This window comes from Perognathus longimembris, chromosome 6 (assembly GCF_023159225.1).
Source record: "Perognathus longimembris pacificus isolate PPM17 chromosome 6, ASM2315922v1, whole genome shotgun sequence".
Classification (NCBI taxonomy): Eukaryota; Metazoa; Chordata; class Mammalia; order Rodentia; family Heteromyidae; genus Perognathus; species Perognathus longimembris.
In genome coordinates, this window is record NC_063166.1 from 1,571,880 (window position 1) to 1,574,783 (window position 2,904).

The 2,904-nt window shown below is 46.3% G+C and overlaps 1 protein-coding gene across 2 annotated transcripts in view; it reads left to right on the forward strand.

The window, feature by feature from the left end:
- The first annotated feature begins 551 nt into the window (after window positions 1-551).
- Bmp5 (bone morphogenetic protein 5) overlaps window positions 552-2,904 on the forward strand; it is a 71,569-nt gene continuing 69,216 nt past the window's right edge. For both annotated transcript variants that reach the window (XM_048347599.1, XM_048347600.1), the window contains exon 1: window positions 552-1,170. In XM_048347599.1, coding sequence (XP_048203556.1) covers window positions 681-1,170 — 490 coding nt within the window. In that variant the 5' untranslated portion in view covers window positions 552-680. The remainder of the gene's footprint in view (window positions 1,171-2,904) is intronic.

The following is a 2,904-nucleotide window of genomic DNA, read 5'->3' on the forward strand; positions in this document are numbered from 1 at the left end:
AGGGCAGTGGACTGGTGCCTGCTGGAGGTGGAATCAGCCGCCAGAGGAGGAAGGGGTGAATGGACTCCCAGGGCAGCTTTCCATTCAGGAGAACACGCTCCCTCGTCCAGAGCAAGGTCGGGTCTCCCTTCACACCCAGAGGACGTCAAGGATGCTCGTGTTATCACCACGCCGCCGGGCAGACGCAGAGGCCCTCACCAAGGGGCAGATCAGCAAAGCCCTGTGACTTCAGAAATCACGACGCGTCTCGGACAAAGCTCCAGGGTTGAGGAGAATTCAAGAGGCAGTGGAGAGGACTTGGGAGAGGACGGCGGGCGAGAAGATCAGCTCTCCTTCCTTCAAATACCAGAGGCCTGCTTATCTTCATCGCGCATAGGAATGCCTAGGCCATCTCTCCAAACAAGATTAGCCATCTTTCACTACACCAATGAGGCCAAACCTCTTCACAACTGTGGATAATTGGAAGTCTGGGGTTCATCTTCCTTAGAAGTGACGACTCCTGACACATTCCGAAATATTTAAAATAGGACAGGAAAATGAGCAAGGCTCTGTCATGAGGAAAGGTGACTCTGTTTACACAGCCACTGGGAACGTGTGCCTACGAAGAACTTAGACTTTATTTTTTCTTTTGCTAGGTGGACAAGAAGGATTGAAATATCAACGTTTGCGTTTGGACAAAAATGCATCCGACTGTACTTTTGCTTGGGGGCGTTGTGGGTTTTCTGTGGAGCAGCTGGGTTCTGGTGGCTTGTGCAAAAGGGGGCTTGGGAGAAAACCATGTCCACTCCAGTTTTATTTATAGAAGGCTCCGGAACCACGAGCGGCGGGAAATACAGAGGGAGATTCTGTCCATCCTGGGCTTGCCACACAGACCCCGGCCTTTCTCCCCTGGCAAGCAGGCCTCCTCGGCGCCTCTCTTCATGCTGGACCTGTACAACGCCATGGCCAGCGAGGACAACCCCGAGGAGCTGGGGTACTCGGTGAGGGCGTCCCTGGCGGGGGAGAGCCGAGGGGCGAGGAGGGGCCCCCCGGCCTCTGCCGGCGGGTGCCCCGGCCACACACAGCTGGCTCGAGCAGCCCCGCTGACCACCCGGAGCCCCCCGCTGGCCAGCCTGCACGACACCAGCTTCCTGAACGACGCCGACATGGTCATGAGCTTGGTCAACCTAGGTACGTGCTTCCTTTATCTCTCAGTCCGCCTTCTAAGCCGGTGGACATTTTCCTGATGGCAAAGTAGCTGCCTGGTAGGTGGTCCTGTTTACATAAAGTCATTTTCTATAACTCCCCTCTCTAGCTTCTGTTTCCTTCCTTTCACTGATGCAATGTAAGGTTTTTGCTTCAGGCAACCGAGCCTTCCCCCCCCCCCCTCTCTATATATATTTAATGTGAACAGCTGGAACCAGACAGTCACAGTGTGACAGTGTGGGTAGATTTAGATCTTTTCAGATCTTGTAAAAATTTCAATCTCACAAATAAAAAAGCAATAGTCTAAAAAAGGGAAATTTATGAGGATAACTGTGCTTTGGGCAAAGAAGGAAAAAAATAGAAACAAGCACTTAGATATGGGGATGTGAAAGAAACCTTCTGGACCTTTCTGCTAGTTATTTAACGAGCATATAAATAGACATTCGTTCCTACTTAAAACTTCTCATGTAAAGGAAGCTGCTACTGTAAAAACATTGAGATGAAATTTACCAAGCTTCTACAATGCAATAAAGTATGGTTACCAAAAAGTCCAAGCTGGGTTTCTGAAATTCCACAGAAAAATATATTATGGAAGAAGTCTCAGTCTAACATTTCTTAACTTTCATGATTAAGAGATGCTACACCTATTTGCTTCTTTCCACGAGCAAGAGAAAGTTAAAGCATGCTCTGATGGTCTTTGCCTATGCAGAACTTTCTTTTACTTGAGTTGATGTATTTAAATTGAGGTTTAAGGTAGCAATGACAATAGTAATGAATATTTTTAAAGTTGAATTTTTCTCAATGCTTAGTTCTTCGTGGTCATTTAAAAAATACTGACAGCATCAAATGGTGATATTTAATGTCCAGTGTTTCCTTTCTCAAAGATACGAGGGCTGACCAAGTTGAACTGATTTCACAAGGGCTGTATTTTAATACACACTGAAGGCGAATGTACTGCCTTCACACGTCCAAAGCAAAGTAGCATTTGAACTTAGCTACTTCTGAAGACTAAACTTTTTACCCACCAATTCAACCCACGGGAAGGAATTGAGAACTTAACCATGTGACATGAGTTTAAAAATGCATTCTGCTCTGCCTTAAAATGAATGTGCCTTGTTAGGGACTTCATTTAAAAGCCTCCTCATGTAATGCCTCGAAGGAAATGGTCTTTCAAAGGTGAGATAGCTCCCAACCTTCGTGTCACCTGGGTGTTTTTGCAGGGTTGGCCTGATCAGCTCTCTTCATCTGTGGTTTGCAATGCTGTCCGGGTAAGAGGCATAGCCAGCAGCTCCCTAACACGGCGTGGGGACAGCACTGGAGGGCAGGGGCGAGTGATTTGCGACATTCGTCAGGTGCTGTGGGGCCTGGGCTTCTCCGTGTAATGAACATGCTTAGCTGGGAACTTCTAAATGTAGCTACTCACAAACTAGTTTCACCGCTTCTTCCTAGGGTAAGAGGCTCACTTCACGTTGTAGCATTTCTGAAATACTATTTGCGACTTTCAGTTCGTTTCACTGTCTTAATAGAAAAAAAAATCCAATGTAGTGTAATTTATGTATTCAAAAAGAAATCGCAAGAAATGTCAGTTGGGGGTCATCTAAAATCTGAGGGAGCAGAATGTGTTATACTTTAGCCCTACACTGTCCTGATAAAATTTTATTGTAATTAAATAGGTTGACCGTTTATACTCTTTTATGTTGCAGAAAACTATTAAGTACC